Source organism: Panthera leo, chromosome F3, assembly GCF_018350215.1.
Source record: "Panthera leo isolate Ple1 chromosome F3, P.leo_Ple1_pat1.1, whole genome shotgun sequence".
Taxonomy (NCBI): domain Eukaryota; kingdom Metazoa; phylum Chordata; class Mammalia; order Carnivora; family Felidae; genus Panthera; species Panthera leo.
Window position 1 is genome coordinate 8612053 of NC_056696.1, and position 22484 is coordinate 8634536.

Sequence of the window (22484 nt, forward strand, 5' to 3'; positions counted from 1 at the left end):
TGTCCAGTTCTCCCAGCATCATTTGTTAAAGAGACTGTCTTTTTTCCATTGAATATTCTTTCCTGCTTTGTCAAAGATTAGTTGGCCATACTTTTGTCGTTCCTAGTTCTGGGGTTTCTATTCTATTCCATTGGTTTATGTGTCTGTTTTTGTGCCAATACCATGCTGTCTTGATTACAGCTTTGTAGTAGAGGCTAAAGTCTGGGATTGTGATGCCTCCTGCTTTGGTCTTCTTCAAAATTACTTTGGCTATTCGGGGCCTTTTGTGGTTCCATACGAATTTTAGGATCGCTTGTTCTAGCTTCGAGAAGAATGCTGGTGCAATTTTGATTGGGATTGCATTGATTGTGTAGATAGCTTTGGGTAGTATTGACATTTTAACAATATTTATTCTTCCAATGCATGAGCACAGAATGTTTTTCCATTTCTTTATATCTTCTTCAATTTCCTTCATAAGCTTTCTATAGTTTTCAGCATACAGATCTTGTACATCTTTGGTTAGATTTATTCCTAGGTATTTTATGCTTCTTGGTGCAATTGTGAATGGGATCAGTTTCTTTATTTGTCTTTCTGTTGCTTCATTATTAGTGTATAAGAATACAACTGATTTCTGTACATTGATTTTGTATGCTGAGACTTTGCTGAATTCATGTATCAGTTCTAGCAGACTTTTGGTGGAGTCTATCGGATTTTCCATGTATATTATCATGTCATCTGCAAAAAGTGAAAGCTTGACTTCATCTTCGCCAATTTTGATGCCGTTGATTTCCTTTTGTTGTCTGATTTAGCACTTCCAACACTACGTTAAACAACAGCGGGGAGAGTGGACATCCCTGTTGTGTTCCTGATCTCAGGGGGAAAGCTCTCAGTTTTTCCCCATTGAGGATGATATTAGCTGTGGGCTTTTCATAAATGGCTTTTATGATGTTTACGTATGTTCCTTCTATCCCGACTTTCTTGTGGAATGAAATTCTTGATAGTGTATACAGTAGCACATCACATATTAGGAATTCCCCATCAGATTCTAATACTTTGGTGCAACTAAGTAATATGAAGAATGGAAAATGGAGCCAGATAGTTAATTATTGTGTCATTATCAAGATTTCAGAAATTGGCTAATTGTTTTCTTTTCTTTTCTTTTTTTTTTTTTTTTTTTTTTAGAAATTGGCTAATTGTAATAGTTTGAGATTTAAATTGCATATTCGAACTCTGGGATAAAATATTTGTTACATTAACGACAAAATATAATCCTGTATTTTTAAAAGTATTTTTTTTTCTTATTCTAAAAGAAAATTTTGCGGGTGCCTGGGTGGCTCAGTTGCTAAGCATCTGACTTTGGCTCAGGTCATGATCTCACAGATCCTGAGTTTGAGTTCCACATAGGTGAGCTTGAGTCCCGCTTCAGGTAAGCCCCACTTCTCTCTCACTGTCTCTCTCTCTCTCTGCCCATCACTAACTTGTGCCCTCTTTCTCTCTCAAAAAAAGAAAAGAAAAATTTTCATTGCATAATTTAGAAAGTAGAAAAACATAAAGAGGAAAATAAAAATCACCTCTTCAAAGTCCCACAGAGAATCATTATTAATATACTGAGATATTTACATTCAATATTTTCCTAAATAGAAATATACAGACATAGACAACACATCTATGTATTTTTTTATAAAACTGAATTCATATGTACATAGAAAAATTAATTTTTTTACCTAATATTATATTATTTACATTTTCCATGTTATTAAATATTTTTCAAAACATTATTTAATGGGAGTACATGGCATTCCCTACTATGATTATACTATGATTTACTGAATGCTCTTGATACTTTAAATATCTGACAAAAAACAGGGGTCTGACAAAAAATATATTTTACATATAAATGTATTATATTTCTATGTACATATTTATAAAATATGTAAATATATACTTGTAGAAACTGTATTAGAGTTTTTACACATTTATACAGTATTGAACTGACTTAATCATTTAAGTTAATCATTCCTCCATTGTTGGACACTAGATACTTTACTGTTGGGAATAATGCTGTGATAACCATACTTTTATTTTTAAACACATGTACATCCTGGGTCCTAATGTGTAAAGGTTTATGCAGACACTTGATGTGTGTGCTCAAGTTTCCCTCCAGAAAGGGATCTAACTCATACTTTCTACCACCAATAGTGTGGGAGAATGCCCATCCATAAAATCTCCCCCATTTTTAATCTCTTCCAATTTTATAAGTGAGAAATTATATCTTATTTTAAGTTGTACTTTTTTGATTAAGAGAGAGGATATATTTAATACAAAATTTGTTTCTCTGCTAATAAAAGTAATATATGCTTTACTCTAAAAACTTCAAAGACAACACAATTATAAAGACAATAAAAATCACCTATAATCTCATCACTTGGACATAATTGTTAGTATTTTTGCCTGATGACCATTTTGAAATGTTTATTGAGTATTTGTACTGTTAGTGCCTGTGTGTGAATTATCTGGTCATAGTCTTTGACCATTTTTCTCAGGGAATTATTGTTTTTTAATAAAACTCCAACATCTATTAAAGAGTATTAACCCATTATTTGTCATATTGATTTATAAATATTTATGCTAGCTTATTTTAAAATGTTATCTCTTGATGTCCAGAAATTTTGATTTTGTCAAATATCCAATTTTTTCTTCGAATTTTACATTCACTGCTTTCATGTTTATACTCTTCTTCATTCAAGTGCTAGTAAACAGTCATATATGTCTTTTATGATTTAATTTTTTCACTTAACTCTTTCGTTCATTCAATTGCCTATAGGTTTTATTGTTAATTGAAATTTCAGGGGCTAATTTTCTCGTTTCTCTTCCCGATTACACTGCAAGTTCTTTGATGTAAGAGGCATTTCTTGTTCAGCTTGGCATTTTAGATCTCTACCACGGTAGGTCTAGCACATTGTGCTCACTATATAAATACTTGAACACAGTCTATATTAAAACAATTGAGCTGCCCATGTACTACCCTTACCTTTTAAAGTTCTTTGAGTCTAAGACTTGGTTTTGTAATTTTTTTTTGGCTTTTGCCTGCTTCAGTCCAAAGTCATCACTATTTACTGTGAATTTGTTTACGAAACCACCATCATCCCCCAAGAGGATGTCATCTCGGCAGACCTGGTCGGGCAGAGACACTACGCACACACAAAGGAGGCAGTGATCCACAGGCTTTATGACAAAATAGTTTTCCTAGGAACAGAAGAATGCTTTTAATAAGTTATTACATTGCTCTACTATCCACATATTAGCTATTGCCCTATTATTTGATACAAGTTTTACTTTCTGGTGTCTCTCATTTTAGATACTCCCACGGTGTTCAAGAAACTTGAAAAAAAATGTCCAAAGTTAACCAAGTAAAAGTTAATGACCATTCACCATGACCCCATCACTGTGCTTTTGGGGGGTTTGTAGGGAAAAGGGTGAGGCGCCTTTGACTCAATATGTAATGAGATTTTCTGTGGTGTTACTGGGCCTGTCCCTCTCTTGAATTTGTATGGCAAATTTATGGGAAGTAACAAGGTTGAGGTGTTACAAAACCAGGGACATAAAACTGGATGGTAAATAGGAAAATCAAGTATTAACACCCCGATTATTTTACAAGGAGTTATCAGGAAAAACATATCCTAACAGCCAAGTTCATCCAGAAATAGTCAGCAAGCATTTATCAAGCTGACTCTGGGCTATTGGATTGGGTTCACTGGGCTATATATCGAGTGCTCTCTCAGAATTCACTCTCTACCTAAGAGAGAGGGAAAAAAACTATTAAAACATCTGTTTTGTTTTATTTTATTTAGAATGTGTGAGACTTGAATATATTTAGAGCTTCATTCAGTCAGTCAACAAATATTTATTGAGCAACTACAATGTGCCCAGAGCTATTGTAGGCATGGGCCATGTGGGGATGAACAAGCCAAGTTTCTGACTCTGTGGAGCTACCATTCTAGTGCAGGAATACAGGTATAAAGAAGCAGATCACTTAAGATCATGGGCAGTGCACTGAGGAAATAAAGCAGGGTGCTGTGATAGTGACTGGAGAAGCCACTGTAGGTCCCATAGTCAGGGAAGGTGACCTGTGATCTGGGATATGAACTGGTTGACAGAAAGATTCAGAGGTGGTTGAAAGGAATGGTTTAGAAGGAGAATTGAATGTCAAAAAGATAGAAAGGAAAGAGCCTTGTCCTGGACGAGGGTGGAGGGGATGGGATATTTGCCCCCAGAGAAAGGAAGGAAGAAAGAAAGGTAGTAGAATGTCCTCATTAAAGCTGTAGGTGGGAGAGCTAGAATTTACAAGAGGTTAAGCCTCATAGACTCAGATTCCTCAGGAAAATAGGGGCAAGTCCATCTGCTGAAAGGGACAGAGCTTGAGGACAATAATGGCCTTTGGAATATTGACAGGGATGGGAAAGTGATTTGTCAAGGGCAAGAAAGAGGTTGACAGAAGCCAGTGAGTCTTCAGATGAGTCTGCGGACCCTGAATTGTAGTGATGCCAAACAGTGTGACTTCGTATTTTTCTCCAGGAGGTATTAGCCACCATGAAGAAGCAGAGAAAGGCTGTTTCTTAATCTTCCTCATCCTTCAAAGGATCCTGCTTCCTGAGGGCATTTTTTACAATCTTGCCTCTCCCCAAACTCTTATGGCCGTTGTGTTTTTTTGTTTTTTTTTAAAAGCATAATTTGTTGCACCATTGTATTACATATTATGTTTTTTCATGAGATCCTTCAAGACTGAGTTTTGTTTGAGTGCAGGGAATGTGTTCATTACTTCTATATGTCTGCAAATGCTCAATAAATATTGCAAACTGCTTAAATGGTAACATTTCAGTGCACTGAAGGGATAATATTGACATCTTCCCCCTTAGATGTTTTACCAGAATTGGTCACTTCATTTTTAGTAATTTTCTTACCAAATGAAGCTGCACTGGAAAGAAGGGCTATGAACCTGATAACACGAGCATAATCAAAAAGCTAATACTTGAATTCAGAGAAGGGTATAAAGAAGAAAGGAATCAGCTTCTCTCTCTCTCTCAAAAACAAAAGAAGACAAAATTATTTATTTTGTTCACCAAATTAAATACGCACTAAATGAAAAGAATGTTCCTTTTTAATTAGACTCACAGAATATTAATGCTGAACTTGTTTAATGATGAACTTGATTAGTTAAACTGCCTAATTTTATGTATGAGGAAACTGACATTCAGTAGAGGAAGTGGATAGCTCATATCCTACCAGGATGGAAAAGACAACCTCAGTACCAGGAGTATTTTTCTGGGCACAGTACCTGGCCACTGCCTTGAGCTTTATAATCCCAGACAATGATGGTCCTTTCTGTAGTGGCAACAATTCTTTTCAGCTGTGAGAGGTAATCACATCCTGTGATCCAGGAGGTGTCCTGGTAGAAAAACACAGAATTGGGGGAGGAGGACATAATATGTTTTAGTCTATCACTTGGTGATGGTTACTAAAGAGTATGTTAGTTCCATTTTAAGCCTCACTTTGCCCCAGTATTTGCAGGGGAGCCTTGCAACATCTCTGCTTTGATGTCTGGAAGAGAGGCTCTCATCTTTCACACTTGACTCTTGAGTTTTCCAGCACCGTCAGCACGAGAATGATGAGCTCATGCCTGTTGCAGCTCCCTGGATGCACAGAGCCACCCACAGAGCAGGCATCTGTGAGCACTCTTTACTTTCGTGAGAACACCTTTTCATGGGGACATGGGGAGCCCAAGTTAAGCCAGTTCTCTGATCCTGTCCCCATGCATACAATTTTTAGCCAGAAAAGAGCTTAGTGATCATCTGGTCAATAACTAAGTTGAGTCCAATGAGTTTGTCTTGTGTTGCCTAAAGTCACCAAGTTGGCACAGGTGGGATCTGTCATGTCAAAGACACAGGACAAAGCCAGCACAACAGCTCCCACTTATGAGTGCCTACTTGTGCTGGACACTGCTGCCTGCTTTCCAGACGTGCGTTAGGGATTTCAACAGCTGTTTCAGCTTAAGAAGCAAAGGCTCCTCTGCCAGGCGGCATGGTTCCATCCTGTGTAGTCCAGGGCATTCAGTGCTTATAAGCAGGGTGAAAGGCAGACATGTCCCCATCTCTCATAAAGCCATCGTGCGACTCTGAAACCAGCTCATCATAGCTTTACAACCGCCACAAGGTCACTTTCCACTTAGAGATATGGATTAAATAAATTATAAGTTGCACTAAAGTTTTCAATGCTATTTTCGAGTTTCCAATACAATATTTTCAAATTATATCCCTTGGCCATTTCCCTGTTGTTCTCACAGCTTGGATTGTGTCCAGGTTTTACATTCCTCAATAGCAGCTGCCCGGAAAAACGTTGGTGAGGCTTTTAAATGGAAGCTTCCAGGGACTGATGTCTCTGAACACTTCTCTGAAATAAATTTAACTTCAGGAAGCAAGGTGAGGGTCCTCTGCTGTTGCTCAAGGTCTAGTTTTGGTCCTAGTCAATAGACATACAATACGAAAACATCTTCTTAGGGCCTACTTGGCACTGCATAGAGCTTGTGATTAGTTATTGAGGATCCATGCCCTCAGCCCCAAATCTGACTGCACTGGGAGTTTATAAAATGTACTCACCCTAACAGTGGTGCTGGTCTGGACTCTCATCTATGAACAAAGGAAGAGAATAATGAAAATTAGTTGACACTAGAATTAAAATGGAGAATTTTGGCTTTAAAACAACACATTGTCTCCACAGTTTCCTCTCTCTTGTCATTTATACCTTCCGTGCATTTCCTCCTTTCCCCTAAAAACCTAGCTCTGTGGAAGAATTCACTATTTGCTTTGGGCACAGTGTGTGCTTCTGTGGCTTGTCATTAAAGCCTGTTGACTGTGTCTGTAGAGTCTCACACTGTACTGATGGTTTTTCCCTGTTTGCAGACTGCCTTACATTCTTTAGTTATTCGGAGCAACAATGGATATCAAAAACTGGGAGTGCAAAATAATACTAACAGCAATGTCAAGAGTAGTCCAAAGGAATGCTAAATAGGTCAATATGAACACAGCTTGAATTGGAAAAGAGAAATACTGTTTCATTTGAAAGTTGTCTCTCAGGTTCCTGAGAGACTTAGGAACATTCTACCCAGTGTGCTTCCTCTTTTACTGGGTTAAGTATCTATTGCATGAATCTTATGCTCTGTACTGTGTTGGTTGAGAATCATAGACTTAAGTCCTTGCAGAGCTATAATGAACCTGATCAGACTCATCTTCCTTTAGGGCATGTTAATTGCTTTCAAGGTCAAGGTAAGTATTTGAAGTATATTAATGACCTGATATCTTTTGCATGGTCATGTGGTCTTGGGAAAAGTACAGAAAATGGCTGCCCAGAAGGAACAGACGTGAAAAGGGGGAAAAGTAAATTAGATCACTAAAACTGTTAGTCACGGTCATTTCAGACTCTCTTTCATCTGAAGAGTTCAAAGAGGCTTTTTCCAACCGGGACTTTTTTTCCAGATGGGAGGAATTAAGTGCCCTCAGGAAATTGGTGAGCAGAGCACAGAACACCCGTGGTGTTCCTCTTCTATTTCTCTACCTCTATCTTTAGCGGAAAGCACGTGTTTCAATTTCTTTTATCATCTTTAAAAGTTCCTTAACCCTTATAAATATCTTCTGAATTTTTAAAATTCAGCCTTTTGGCAGGAATTTTTATTAATGACATTTACAGTCTATATTACCAACCCCTCTTAGAGAGCATCATGAAAATCCTTAACTGTGTTTATTGTACTTTACATTGAGCCTAAATTATGGATTAACCTATTCTGAGATATTTTGCATTATTAATGACTACCTTTTAATAAACTATTCCTGTGACCTACCCTACCAATTATGTTGTTCACAGAATGTGTCACCCTATTTGTAAAACATGCAACTTTCAAAATGCTGTTTATTCTTGGTGTATCAAATCTTAAAAAAATCAGTTTTTAAGCAATTTTTCTCTCCAGTTGCATGGTTTTTATAAGAAACAGATGTGTCTGCATGTTTGTGAGTACGCACGTGTTCATCTATAAATGTGTGAATGAGTGTGTGTGCTCACATGCATGCATGTATGGGTGTGATGTCTCCGGAAATAGGAAAATGCCGCCTCACTTATTTCACATAATCCTGAACTATTTCACTATGAAGTTCATTATTTTCCTTCTCATGTTCTTCTTTACGTATCATCTTACTCTATTTTTGAGGAAATAAAGCTAAAAAATTAGAAGGCACCAGGGAGAAAAAGAGGTGGAGAAAAGCTTTCATATTTATATGAGGCAATCCATTTCTGTTTTCACACTATTTGTCCATAATTGTAACAGCCAATACTTCCTGAGCACTTACAGTGATGCCAAACAAGCACTTTGTATGTATTAACTCCTGCCAATAGCATAGCTACCTCAGGAGAAAAGCTCTCAGGTTCTGAGAGGAGTCGGGCGTGGAGGTTATAAGTAACATGCCCAGGTGCCAGGCAGGGCAGCCAAGCTCCGCATCCCCCACCAGGCACCTGCCACCACACCTCCTCAGGGACCCGGCAGCCTTCTCCACTGCCAGAACCCAGCTGCTCTGATCACTGAAGGGCTAACCACTACTGTTGAAACTGTAATCATGTGATGGTTCTTTTAAATATATTCTACTCGTATAAAGCTTGTCTCTAGTTGAAAATGAACCAATAGGTGGGATTATTTGCTTTCGATATTTAACACCATTCCTTTCAATGTTATAGTGAAACACTGTGTAGTCTGTAACATTATATGTTGCAGTAAAATCTCTCCTAGTTTGAAAGTGGAAGACTGAAACCTACAAATTTAGCACTGAGTGACAATAATTGTAAAGAGCAGGGGTACTTATCGTTCATAAAGTGCTTCTGTGTTCATTATCTCATTGACCTCCCCCACAGCCCTCCCAGGGAGGGAAGACCCGTCTGGGTGTTTCATTTTGTAAACGTGAAAGAGACATGAAAACATGTAAGCCAGCTCATTAAGTTTCCTATTTAACAGCATAGCTGGTAAAACAGAGGAGCCGGAATATGAGCCACCTTTTAACTCCACGTCCAAGGTTGTTGTTGGGACCTTCTGTACTTGTTAAGATTATGACAAAATCACGTGGCTTGTGAATTTTTCTGATTTTATCTGAGAAATTTTGCAGGATCATCCTTTAATTGTGCTGATGCCACATGGTTCAGTAAGACTTCCTGAGGAAGACTGCCAGACGCAGTTACCAAAATCTCAGCAATTGCTCCAAAACTTGGCAATCTCCTTATTTTAGTGACATCTGGCTTACTTTTTGGAGTAACTCTGAAATATGGCTTATGGATTCTGCTGCACCTGATACATATGTGTCTACAACACATAGACAAAAGAGAAGAAGGAAGGAAGGATGGAAGGAGGGAGGGAGGAAATAAGGAGAAGGAAGGAAGGAAGGAAGGAAGGAAAGAAAAAAGGAGGAAGAAAGAAAGGAAGGAGGGAGGGAGGAAGGAAGGAGGATGGATGGAAGGAAGGAAAGAAAGAAGGAGGAAGGGAAGGAGGAAGGAAGGAAGGAAGGAAGGAAGGAAGGAAGGAAGGAAGTGAAGGAAGGATGGAAGGGTGAGAAGAGGGAAGAATCCAACTTTCAAATTACCTGGCTATTAAAGACTGTTATTAATCCTTTCTGAGAAGCTGTTACTAGTAAATCGAACTGAGGGATCTTGACGATGCATTTAATCACATCCCGTCTTCTACTACCTGTCAACAACATAATATTCATTTCATCTCCCAGCACTAAAGATCCTAAAACTAATTTGTTAGGTTTGTTTTTAAAGAAAGAGTAAAGCATCTTTTTTACCTTTTTGCTGAAAAAGTAAAGTAGAATAAAACCATAAAAACCAGCAAGTGTTACTTTTTAATTATCCCCAGAGATACTAAACTGAACCTGTAACCCTTTCCAATTCAATGTGGTGCATGGATTCCCAGAGAAAATGTGTATATGCTCATGCCCCTGGCACATATTTTACAGAAAATGTATATTTTACAGAGAATGTGTTTTCCAAACATCTTTTGGAATCATTCCATTTTGAGATTTCCACATCTTTCAGGAATCCTTTCTTTGAACTGTCACCCTCATGGTTTACACAGAATAAAAGTCTAATATGATCTCAGGCTTTCCAGCATAAAAGAATGAAACCACCTTAATACTGTTAAGGGTTTTTTCTTTGTTTGTTTGTTCATTAGTTTTTACTTTGTTTTGAAAACAACGTTGGACACTTTCATTTTCCTTTGCCTGTGTACTGAATTGATAAAACCACATGTATGCAGCTGGGACAGCTGCCTAGCTTCAGTTGTCTGATGATCGTTTCCATGGCCTGATGATGGGCTCTGGTGAGGTCCAAGGGTCGGGCTGAGGAAGGTTGGAAGACAAAGGTGGGCTTGGTTCACAAGTGACTGCAGGAAGTTCAGGCGCTTTTTAAAGAGACACCAGATGCGACTTAGACTACATGCTTCATCTCAGAATGTCTGGGATGAAATGGAGGGCAGGGGCAGATTCTGGGGTTTGCCTTCCTCCTTGTGGGCTTCTTCCTCCCCAGAGGGAAGAAAGGAAAGAAAACCCAAAGTGTCAACAGTGGGGAGGGATGGGTCCCAGTCTCAAATTTAAAAAGAAATGACATATGTTCTTGAGACTTCTATGCTGAGATGACCCTCCTCTGTGATTGGCCCAAGTTCACAGTTTTAGAGATACAGGGTTAAACTTCCATGTGATAATTAAGGGAAGTGTAGGAAGGGGTTCTAATTACTTAAAAAAATGAAATTTCAGAAAATTTTAAAGGAAATGTGATTTCATCTTGTGCTTGGGCGTACGGTATTGAGGTGCCATCGTACAGAGCTTGCACTCACTTGAGATATGAACCTTTCCAGAAAAATGTGAATTATTTTCCCCCAACATTCTTTATTTAGGGTCCCTCAGAGCAATGATCATATTTCAAACCTAACCTCAGCTACAATTTCTATTTTACTCTCAATATTTACTTTTGAGAAAATATTAAAACCCATATTGATTTGGAAAAGAAATTAAAAATATCACCTGAAATGACAACTCGCTGTTTTCTAGAAACAAGGAAAACCAAATTGTCTTCATCCATCTGGGAAGCAAGAGTATCTTCTTCAGAGGAGAAGTATCCAAAGATCTAAAATGCCAAAGAACACATGTAAACATGTAGAAGATCTCAAAGTTGGCTGTAAAGTCACAGATTTGATGTTGGTTAAATTTAAAGTTTAATTTGGATAAATAGTCAACACCTTGCTTTATAAATGCCAGTGCATAGCCCATAGCAAGAGAAGGTAGTTAATTATGTTCAACACACCATGTGCTGATGGTGCATGATTTTTGAACAGTTAGTGATTTTTCTTTTCTTTTTTTTTTTTTAATTTTTAAGGCTTATTCATTTTTCAGAGACAGAGGGACAGAGCATGAGGGGGGAGGGGCAGAGAGAGAGGGAGACACAGAATTCAAAGCAGGCTCCAGGCTCCGAGCTGTCAGCACAGAGCCCAATGCAGGGCTCGAACTCACATAACGTGAGATCATGACCTGAGCTGAAGTCGTACACTTAACTGACTGAGCCACCCGGGTGCCCCCTGATTCTTCTTTCTGATGGATGAATTGGTGTACCAGGCTGATGTCCTTGCTCAGACTGATAGTTCTTTCAGGAGCTAACTTTTGTCTGGAAGCCAAATCAGCCATCATCATACAGGGTCCCAACCGAGAATCTTAACATTGAATTTGGCCACTCTCAAATGGCTACTCTTGCCCATTTTCCATAAATCTTCCTGGGCAAGTTTTTTATCCCTACTCAGGGAAGTTTTGCATTTAAGAGACAGTGCAGTTTCTCTATTTAACCTTTCCAAATCCTAGTCTGTAGGCATGAAAATAAATTACTAGGAAAGAATCCTGGGGAGGAAAAGTAGTCTTTATTTGTGAATAAATTGTCAAATTATGTAATTCCAAGGAATTTGAAAAATTAGATAGCTTCCTTCAATTGTCTTATGAATAAAGCAGAAGTATGATTCAAATAAACTAATGACACAGAATATTTCTCTGGCTTTATTTTTTGGAGTAACTCTGAAATTTATGATTTCATTATGAAATGATTATGCAATCATAAACCATATGATTTATGGTTTCTGCTGCACTTGATACACACGTATAATGCATGGACAAAAGGGAAGAAGGAAGGAGTGAAGGAAGGAAGGAAGGAGAGAAGAGGGAGGAATCGAACCCCCACTGCTGGGTAAATACGACCCCTTGTGTGCCTTGCACCCACACCACTGGGGCTGGTCACCCCCAGAGAAAACCTCCCAGCCTGCTGGACGCGGCCACCAATCGTTGAGGAGCTCCACCTTCCTGGGGTTTTGGTGACTGTCATCCCATGCTTCTCTAGCTGATCTGGCTCATGGTGCACAGCACCAGTGTCCAGTTTGCTGCACTCGTGTCCCAAACACATGCCCACCATCATTTCACTTTCAACAGCTGCCCTCACCTCCCACGTCAAATGACAGTGCAAGCCCCAGGCAAGAGTTTCCCCAGCATTTCTTGCCACCCTATGTACAAACCCAACCTGGGTTTGGACATGCCCTTTCTCCTTTCCATCCCTTTCAGAGGAAGATGTGTTTCTCCTGTCTTAATCTCTCCACCTGCTCTCTGCATCCATGCCACCCTCAGAGCTTGTCACCTCTCCCCTTATCAGTCCCTCTTTCTCCCTTTCTCCAGACTTCCTTTCAGCATGTTCAGATGTTGCACATCTTAAAAACACAAATACCACAAACCTCCGAAGGGCAATTATGGGAAATAACTCTTAGTCCCTGTCTTGCTTTTCTCATCTCCACCTTCCTGCTCCAAGTGCTGTAACTCCTCCCACTGCTGTTGAACTTGAGTTCCTCTTACAGCTGCATATTGGTTTTCCGTAGTTGTAACAGCAGACACACTCTTTTTGAATTTTGACACCTTTCCCCTTTCTCCCCGTTTGCTGCTGCTACCAAAACAAGTGACTACAAACATAGGGACTTCAACCAACACCCAGTTAGTGGCTCATAGCTCCATGGAAGGCCAACATGGGTCTTGATGGGCTAAAACCCAGATATCCATAGAGACGTGTTCTTTATTGAAGTCTTGGGAAGAATCTGTTATAAGCTCATTCAGGTCGTTGGCCTGAGGTCCCTGTTTCCTTGCTGGCTGAGCTGGGGCTGCATTTAGTGCCCAGAGGCCTCTCTTCAGACGAGGACATGGGCCCTCCGTTTCACACCAGCAATGGCCCCTCAAATCCCCCTTGCATCTGGAAGCCCCTTTGCCATCCACTTCTGTTTATAAGGATTCCTGTGATTACATGGGGCCCACACAGAAAACCCAGGATAATCTCCCTATTTTAATTCAGCTGATTAGTAACATTAATTGCATTTGCAAAATCCTTTTGTGGCAGTACCTAAATCACTGTGTGATTGCATAACCAGGGCACAGGAATCTTGGTGGGGGGGGCACCTTTAGAATTCTATCATATCTTCATTTTAAAAATGCAGTTCCGAGGTGCTGAGTGGCTCAGTTTGCTTAGTGTCCGACTCTGGATTTCGACTAAGGATCTCATGGTTACTGAGATTGAGCCCCGCATCGGGCTCTGTACTGAATGTGGAACCTGCTTGGGATTCTCTCTCTCTCTCTGTCTCTCTTTCTGTCTCTTCCCCCACTCTTCTCTCTCTCTCTCTTCCCAAATAAATAAATGAACATTAAACAATAAGTAAAATAAATAAAAATGCAGTTCAGTATAACTTAAATTACTTGTGCAAAATACAACAAAAAATGACAAACACTAGCAACCAATTTAACTCCAGATAATAGTGTGAGATTAATTTTAGATAATAATATGAAATGATGATGTTAATGATGTTATTTCTGTGCTGATGAATTCCAGTTTTTCGCAGGGGTAGGAGAACTGCACACATATCTGTTGTCACCTAATTTGAAACAATGTTCTATGTGTCTATGATACTTATATTTGATTTTATAATTTTATTTTTTATGAATATAATTTATTGTCAAATTGGCTTATATATACAATGGAATACTACTTGGCAATGAGAAACAATGAAATCATGCCATTTTGCAGCAACAAGGATGGAACTGGAAGGTATGCTGAGTGAAATGAGTCAGTCAGAGAGTGACAGATCTGTTTTCACTCATATGTGGATCTTGAGAAACTTAACAGAAACTTAACAGAAACTTAACAGAACAAGAAGGGGAAAAGATAGTTATGAACAGAGAGGGAGGGAGGCAAACCACAAGAGATTCTTAAATACAGAGAACAAACTGAGGGTGGATAGGAGATGGGGGAGAGGGAATGAGCACTGGGTGTTGTATGATACCTATATTTTAAAAGCAGTTTACAGATAGCCATTTAACTCAATTTGCAATTTTGGTGTAATTCGTACAGAGATAGTGAGAACATATCTGCTAAATGTCTGAGAACAGATGTGGGAGGATGTCCTTTGAGGGGCCACACTGGTGCTTTAGACTAACACTTAGGTCCAAATGCAGGTTCCAAACCTACAGGTCATGTGACCTCGGGCACATTCTTTCATTTCTCTGTGCCTAAGTTTTCCCATCTGTAAAATACTAATAATTCCCCAAACTTATGCTTTGGTGTCAGAATCAGATGAGGGAATCATGATTGGATTACTTAGGAATTCAGAAGATTAGAAAGTACCTAGATTGCACCACGTGCTGGGTAGGAACTGAATCGAAGTCAACATTTGAGTAAATATCATTCCCAATTTTATGAGACAGTATGGGAAGCAGAGCTCAGGTGTCCTCTTTACTAGCTGAAACCTGTCCACTGGGCACCCCTGCTACCTGCACAGATAGCACATTGTCCATGCAGTCAGTCATATGTGTGTTTTATAGTCACATCTATAGATAGGTACGTGCCCTCTTGCAGGACATCTGCTCTTATAAATGACAAATTGTGCTACTTTTTCTTATAATGTTACACAATAGTACAATGCTTACCATAAGTGATTTCCAAAGGATGCTAAAAATTACAATTTTCTGAGGAAAAATTTAAGAGCCTTTCTACCAGATAAACTCCTTCAGAAGAGACAGGTAAAGGGGAGCCTGGGTGAGTCAGTCGGTTGAGTGCCCGACTTTAGCTCAGGTCATGATCTCACAGTTCGTGAGTTCAAGCCCCAGGTCAGGATCTGTGCAGACAGCCAGAGACTGGAACCTGCTTCGGATTCTGTGTCTCCCCCTCTCTCTGTGTCTCTCTCTCTCTGCCCTTCTCCTGCTCATACTGTGTCTCTTTCTCTCTCAAAAAAAAAATAAAATAAAATAATAAAAAAAAAAGAGACAGCTAAAGCTTTACATTTTGAAAGGAAATGTTTCAATGTTTGTAATGTTTTTAAAGAGCAGAAAACATCTTTCGTATGATGATCTATAGCCTCAAGGATGTCAAATTTCTCTTTCAACAATTTAGATTTTTTTTTTGAATTTATTGTCAAATTGGATTCCATACAACACCCAGTGCTCATCCCAAAAGGTGCCCTCCTCAATACCCATCACCCACCCTCCCCTCCCTCCCACCCCCCATCAACTCTCAGTTTTTTCTCAGTTTTTAAGAGTCTCTTATGCTTTGGCTCTCTTCCACTCTAACCTTTTTTTTTTTTCCTTCTCCTCCCCCATCGGTTTCTGTTAAGTTTCTCAGGATCCACGTAAGAGTGAAACCATATGGTATCTGTCTTTCTCTGTATGGCTTATTTCACTTAGCATCACACTCTCCAGTTCCATCCACGTTGCTACAAAGGGCCATATTTCATTCTTTCTCATTGCCACGTAGTATTCCATTGTGTATATAAACCACAATTTCTCTATCCATTCATCAGTTGATGGACATTTAGGCTCTTTCCACAATTTGGCTATTGTTGAGAGTGCTGCTATAAACATTGGGGTACAAGTGCCCCTATGTATCAGTACTCCTGTATCCCTTGGGTAAATTCCTAGCAGTGCTACTGCTGGGTCATAGGGTAGGTCTATTTTTAATTTTCTGAGGAACCTCCACACTGTTTTCCAGAGCGGCTGCACCAGTTTGCATTCCCACCAACAGTGCAGGAGGGTTCCCGTTTCTCCACATCCTCTCCAGCATCTATAGTCTCCTGATTTGTTCATTTTGGCCACTCTGACTGGCATGAGGTGATATCTGAGTGTGGTTTTGATTTGTATTTCCCTGATGAGGAGCGATGTTGAGCATCTTTTCATGTGCCTGTTGGTCATCCAGATGTCTTCTTTAGAGAAGTGTCTATTCATGTTTTCTGCCCATTTCTTCACTGGATTATTTGTTTTTTGGGTGTGGAGCTTGGTGAGCTCTTTATAGATTTTGGATACTAGCCCTTTGTCCGATATGTCATTTGCAAATATCTTTTCCCATTCCATTGGTTGCCTTTTAGTTTTGTTGATTGTTTCCTTTGCTGTGCAGAAGCTTTTTATCTTCATAAGGTCCCAGTAATTCATTTTTGCTTTTAATTCCCTTGCCTTTGGAGATGTGTCAAGTAAGAAATTGCTGAGGCTGAGGTCAGAGAGGTCTTTTCCTGTTTTCTCCTCTAGGGTTTTGATGGTTTCCTGTCTCACATTCAGGTCCTTTATCCATTTTGAGTTTATTTTTGTGAATGGTGTGAGAAAGTGGTCTAGTTTCAACCTTCTGCATGTTGCTGTCCAGCACCATTTGTTAAAGAGACTGTCTTTTTTCCATCGGATGTTCTTTCCTGCTTTGTCAAAGATTAGTTGGCCATACTTTTGTGGTTCCTAGTTCTGGGGTTTCTATTCTATTCCATTGGTCTATGTGTCTGTTTTTGTGCCAATACCATGGTGTCTTGATGATGACAGCTTTGTAGTAGAGGCTAAAGTCTGGGATTGTGGTGCCTCCTGCTTTGGTCTTCTTCTTCAAAATTACTTTGGCTATTCGGGGCCTTTTGTGGTTCCATATGAATTTTAGGATCACTTGTTCTAGCTTCGAGAAGAATGCTGGTGCAATTTTGATTGGGATTGCATTGATTGTGTAGATAGCTTTGGGTAGTATTGACATTTTGATAATATTAATTTTTCAACCCATGAGCATGGAATATTTTTCCATTTCTTTATATCTTCTTCAATTTCCTTCATAAGCTTTCTATAGTTTTCAGCATACAGATCTTTTACATCTTTGGTTAGGTTTATTCCTAGGTATTTTATACTTCTTGGTGCAATTGTGAATGGGATCAGTTTCTTTATTTGTCTTTCTGTTGCTTCATTATTAGTGTATAAGAATGCAACTGATTTCTGTACATTGATTTTGTATCCTGTGACTTTGCTGAATTCATGTATCAGTTCTAGCAGACTTTTGGTAGAGTCTATTGGATTTTCCATGTATAGTATCATGTCATCTGCAAAAAGCAAAAGCTTGACTTCATCTTTGCCAATTTTTATGCCTTTGATTTCCTTTTGTTGTCTTATTGCTGATGCTAGCACTTCCAACACTACGTTAAACAACAGTGGTGAGAGTGGACATCCCTGTCGTGTTCCTGATCTCAGGGAAAAAGCTCTCAGTTTTTCCCCATTGAGGATGATGTTAGCTGTGGGCTTTTCATAAATGGCTTTTATGATGTTTAAGTATGTTCCTTCTATCCCGACTTTCTGGAGGATTTTTATTAAGAAAGGATGCTGAATTTTGTCAAATGCTTTTTCTGCATTGATTGATGGGATCATATGGTTCTTATCTTTTCTTTTATTAATGTGATGTATCACGTTGATTGATTTGCGAATGTTGAACCAGCCCTGCATCCCAGGAATGAATCCCACTTGATCATGGTGAATAATTCTTTTTATATGCTGTTGAATTCGATTTGCTAGTATCTTATTGAGAATTTTTGCATAACAATTCAGATTTTAGACAGGTAATTGTGCATGTGACATGCTTAGAGTACTTTATAACTATATAACTATTAAGAATGCATTAGAATATTAATTTTCTTTTAATTATGTTATTTAAAGGACTTGCTCCATGCTTTAAGTGATTCATCTATTTAACTATACTTTTCCTGATTACATAAGGAATATGTAGAACATTCAAAGAAAATAAAAAGCAGAAGAAAATGAAAGCCTCTCTGCACCTTATTTTTTTAGCCTACCCTGGAGCATTTAAAAAATATTTTTGAAGTTAGCAGATACAGTTTTAGATTTATAATAACTCACTTTAAATTCACTTTTGGGAGAACACCGTTATAGGCATTCCATATGGTGTTGCATGCCTCTTTTTAAAATTAGTTTGAGTCTGCTCCCAGAAAAAAAATGTGTTTGTGAATCGCCCACTGGAAACATAGACTAACATTGTGTTGTTGTGTCAGAATCTCCCAGTGACTAGTTTGATAAATTTAAGATAATCACATTACTTTAGATCTCTTTATATCTAATTTTTCCTCCTTATAAATTAAAAAGGGAGATCTAGATGTTTTAGTTGAATTATAATTTTTTGCTATTCTATAAATGTCCATTTTTCCAACTGTGTTTATATCTAAAACCTAGGGGGAAAAGTGTATTTGCATCTAAAAACCTAGAAAAACAAAGTGTACCTTTTTGTGACATTGCTACCATAAAGAAATTTATATTCAAAAACAGTTTTGTATATTCAGTGCCTGACTTTAAAAGAATAAACCTAGTTCTTATTACCTGATAAGATTAACAATGGCTGATAAAAAAAAAAAATGGTAATCCAAACTGAAAAAAACTTAATCTTCCAGCACTGAATTTCCATTTTACAGATGATGGATCTGAAGCTCAGAAAGGTTAGGTCACATTGCTCAAAATAGAAATGCCTCTTAGGAGCATTGGCACAGATAGTTGGTGACGAAAATGACAGAACAATAAAAGAGGCTTCCTGAACTATTTTCTCCAACCTCATTATCCTTTATATATATACAGTGTGCAGAGGCTGGTCACAAGTGTTTGTATTAAACTTGTGTGTGATTTATAAGGACCCAAGTGATGTGACTGAATAATGTCATATGAAATTACTGGACAGAGAAGGAGAAAATCTCAGATCCAGGATCAAAACTCATTTTTTTCTGTGGCTTTAGGTAAGTCAATTAACCTTTCTGTGTTTCATTGTCCTCGTCTTTATTATTGTAATAACATTATCTTCCATAATCTACATGGGGGGGGGTTGTCATGAAGATTAAATGAGAACATAAAAAGGAGGTGTCTGAAAAAACAAATGTGAGTTAATTCTGGTGTTCTAACAGGAAAGGTCAGGAGAAGGAGAAAGAGAGAGTAGATGTGGGAAAGAACAAGGTTGCATTTCCTCATCTACACAATAAAACAATCTGGATTGACTGAATTCATCCATTCATTCATTTATTTCAAGAACAAAAGAGTGTTTTGTTTATTTACAACAAATCATTTGTAACATATTTCTCTCTCTTCAAAACAGAGAACCCTACAAAATACACAGAGGCCAAATTATCCGTTAAAGTAGAACTCCAGGTAAGTGGATTAACCAGAGTTAATTGGTTTGAGCATTGGTTTCCTGAATCTAGGTGTGTGATATAATATAAACAGACTTCTGTTATTTCTTGAAATGCATAAATTATTTGATGTTCACGTGAATCATTTGTTTTGTTTTTGTTTTAAGTTTATTTATTTATTTTGAGAGAAATAGAGAGAGAGGGAGAGAATCCTAAGCAGATTCCACACCATCATTGCAGAGTCCAATACAGGGCTCGAACTCATGAAAACGTGAGATCATGGCTTGAGCTGAAACCAAGAGTTGGATGCTTAATCGACTGAGCCACCAGGCACCCCAACATGAATCATTTGTTATATACTCATTTGCATATTTTTAGGGATCCAAAAATATCGCATTAGAAATTCCAGCACATGAACCATTGAGTGTGTGAGAAATATTCATTAAAAAATTGAGAACAGTAAGGATGATTGTCAACATCATGGCTACTCAAAGTTTAGTGACATAGAATTTAAGGTACCAATAGATGGGACAATATCCAAAGGATTTACACAGTGTGACTGAGCCCAGATCCTTGGAAAAACACGTTCATTTTGTACACTTACAAGATTTAGGAAAAAAACAGCCATTTCTGTATTCCTGAAAAATTACTGACTGTTTTAGTGTTCATTTGATTTCTCAAACTTTTTAAGTCTTTCAGTGGTTAAGGGCTTTTGTTGATATAGATGATAGATAGATAGATAGCTCATATGTATACTTATCTTCTTTTTTTTTTATTTTTAAAAAACAAATTTTTTTTTTAACGTTTATTTATTTTTGAGACAGAGAGAGACAGAGCATGAACAGGGGAGGGGCAGAGAGAGAGGGAGACACAGAATCTGAAACAGGCTCCAGGCTCTGAGCTATCAGCACAGAGCCCAACGCGGGGCTCAAACTCACGGACCGTGAGATCATGACCTGAGCCGAAGTCGGACTCTTAACCGACCAAGCCACCCAGGCGCCCTGTATACTTATCTTCTATTTTATTGAATTAGTAGATTAAAAAGGACAAAACAACTGCCTTTGCACTTGCAATCTTGCTTTTAGATCCATCCCTGGGACCTACGCTTATAGAGCCATTTGAACTTTCTGCAATGACAAGACTTTTCTGTAATCTCTCCTATCCAATATGATAGTCTCTGGCCTCATTGGATATTGAACCCTAGAAAAGTAATCAGCACAACTGAGGAGTTGAATTGTTAATTTAATTTAATTTAATTTAATTTAATTTAATTTAAATGTAACTAGCCCTTGTGACTACTGTTGGTTAGCTCAGCTTTAGAGGGTCCACTCTAGTTCATGATGCTAAGGGGCCATTATCCACTAGGAGTTCATACTTTTAAACCATGTCCTAGATTCCTGAGGCCCCAGAATTCCCTGCCTAAAGGGCTCCAAGCCTCCTTTCAGGCCCATGAAGTCTCTTTTAGGTACATCCTCATGAGGGTGGACCACACACCACTGGTTTGTGCACCCCTAGGACTGAAGAGTCCCCAAGGCAGAGTGTTGATGGAGAAGGAGCTTAGACATATGGGTTGGAGGTATCCATATATGTGCATGCATGGTCCCCCATAATGTGGGATGGGGCCATTGGTGCAAAATTAAGGGAGGTGGGCTGGCACTAACTCTCTCCTTGTCTCTATATTTTAGCGTGAAACTGCAAGGTGTGAGAATTTTAAATTCTAACGTGGACTTCCAGGGCAATATTAAGGCATATTTTCAAAATTGGAGGATAAAACATATTTGCTTTAACAATTAGCTGAATTTATAATTTCACATATTATATATATATGTGAATTTATAATTTCACTTATTATATATATATTATATATATAGATATATGAATATATCAAATATTCACATATTTGATATCTAGGCCTCTATTTATACTTGTGCCCAAATAAAAGGGACATTTTGTACATTTGACTTCTCTGTAGAACTAGTTGAAAGTAAAGAATTTGACATCGCATTCTTCAGATAAACATTTCCAATCATGGTGGCTACTTATATCATTTTCTTTGAACTTGTGATATTTAAACACACTATATTAAACTTTTTTCTCTTATTCTTATGCTCTTGGAGAACAACGACAAATATCTTCTTATTTTTTCTGATACTGTTCCCAAAGAACAAAGTTGAATACTTTCTATGGTCTGTCCATCTTTCCGTTGTTTGTCAACAAAAATCCATCTTTGTTGATCAGGAGGAATTCCTTCTATGTCTATTTTGACATTTTCTGTGCTTACCGATAAAAATATAATGAGAACAATATATATAACTTTAAAGTTTCCAGTAGCCACATGAAAAAATGTAAAAAAAAAAGAATTAATTTTAATAGTGTATTTGTTTAATCCAATATGTCCAAAATATAATTTCAACATGTAACCAATAGTAAGATATTTTATAATCTTTTTGTGTATTACATCTTTGAAATCCGGTGTGTATTTTACAATTACAGCATATTTCAATTGAGACTAGTTACATTTCCAGTACTAAATAGCCTCATGTAGCTAGAAGAAGTGTTTTGGGCAGTGCAGGTCTAGAGTTTCTAAGGGTTCAACCTCAAGGATGATGGTCTTTCCTAGTGAAGCTTCTTTGAGATTTTGTGTTGTACCTTCACTGAGGAAAAACAATCCAATGTTTCTCAGTCATTCTTTGACTGTCTTACTAATACAGCTGTCTGGTGTGACCTGAACCATCTAAGCAGGGGGCATATCGGGTCCTGGCCCAACCTTCATTTCAGGTGTTCTAGCTTTAGGAATAACCAGCAGTTACTTTAAAGTTCCATTTAGCGTATTCTGACAAGATGACCATAATTCACTCGAATTTTAGCAACACAAACATTAATTCGTGGTAGTTCCAGAAAAACAGGTCACAATTGTATAGAAATCAGGTAACCATGCTGGAAATCTCAGAAA

General features: G+C 38.1%; 1 protein-coding gene across 3 annotated transcripts in view; it reads right to left on the reverse strand.

The window, feature by feature from the left end:
* The window catches only part of WDR64 (WD repeat domain 64), a 140414-nt gene that overhangs the window by 110820 nt on the left and 7110 nt on the right, over window positions 1-22484 (reverse strand). The window contains exons 3-7 of one of the 3 annotated variants that reach the window (XM_042926034.1): window positions 11085-11187; window positions 9648-9751; window positions 6633-6662; window positions 5315-5425; window positions 3011-3225 (exon numbers count right to left, since the gene is read on the reverse strand). In XM_042926034.1, the coding sequence (XP_042781968.1) occupies window positions 3011-3225; window positions 5315-5425; window positions 6633-6662; window positions 9648-9751; window positions 11085-11187 (563 nt within the window). Of the gene's footprint in view, window positions 1-3010; window positions 3226-5314; window positions 5426-6632; window positions 6663-9647; window positions 9752-11084; window positions 11188-22484 lie in introns of those variants that run through there. The other 2 variants (XM_042926036.1, XM_042926035.1) reach the window with 2 other exon arrangements.